This window comes from Cystoisospora suis (genome assembly GCF_002600585.1).
Source record: "Cystoisospora suis strain Wien I chromosome Unknown contig_2998, whole genome shotgun sequence".
NCBI classification, from domain to species: Eukaryota; Apicomplexa; class Conoidasida; order Eucoccidiorida; family Sarcocystidae; genus Cystoisospora; species Cystoisospora suis.
The window spans coordinates 1,544-2,454 of NW_027155793.1; the positions used below are offsets into that span (position 1 = coordinate 1,544).

The 911-nt window shown below is 56.3% G+C and overlaps 1 protein-coding gene across 1 annotated transcript; it reads right to left on the reverse strand.

Moving 5' to 3' along the window:
* Positions 1-579: 579 nt before the first annotated feature.
* Positions 580-777, reverse strand: CSUI_006003 (uncharacterized protein; the record flags this gene model as incomplete). Its single annotated transcript, XM_068066168.1, has 1 exon — positions 580-777. A coding segment is annotated over one exon (168 nt), but the record flags the coding sequence as incomplete, so codon positions are not given.
* Between the last annotated feature and the right edge of the window lie 134 nt (positions 778-911).

Genomic DNA, 911 nt, shown 5'->3' on the forward strand with positions numbered 1-911 from the left:
ACGCAGAACCAGAGCAGAGAGAGCAAGGAAGCAGCACGTACGCAGCCAGTAGCACATAAGAAGGGAGGAAAGAACATTTGCGGTACACCTAAGGCACAGAAAGAGGAAAAGAAAGGACTTCGAAGAAGAGAGGACAACCCGAGAGAGCGACAGGGTACGCCAAGCCGCGGAACCCGAGCGCATGCAAGGGCCGTCAGCATGCCACGAAGCCTAGAACGCGCTCAAGAAAGCGGAAGAAGGGCGAAAAAGACGGAAGTTAGGGGAGCAAAGGCAAACGAGGTCGCAGAAGGGTGCTATACCATGATTGGGACCCCGGGAAGACGAGGTAGAGAGAAGGAAGAGACCAAGACCGGCCAAAGGCCGGGAGGGAAAGCAGGCCCGGGGGGGCTAGCTAGTAGACCGAGGCACGAAGGGCCACCGAGAGAGAGCGAACGCGTAGGGAAACAAGGGGTGAGGTTGCCAGCAGCAAAACACGAGCCGCCCACCGTGACCATACGAATTAATAGTCGGGCGGTAAAGGCCTTGATCGACTGCGGAGCAACGCGCAGCTTCGTGAACAGACAGCTAGTGCAAGCAGAGGGCTGGGAGACCCACACGCTGCAGGAAGCCTACCACTTCGAAGGGGCGACAGGAGAGCCAGGCATGGCGACAGAGATTCTACTGGAAGCCGAATTGGAGGTACTGGAGTGGACAGGAGCACACCTTTTTATCGTTGCGGAGATAAAGCAGGAAGCAATTCTAGGAATAGATTTCATAGCGGGCACCGGAATGATCTGCTCTTTCGCGCAGGGTCAATTCTCTTTCAACAACCCGGAACAACACCCACCGAAAACGGAGCAAACGGGGGGGCAGTGGAGGCTAACGAACGAAACAATGGCGGAACCCAGGAAGCTACCGATGGTACCAGAGGA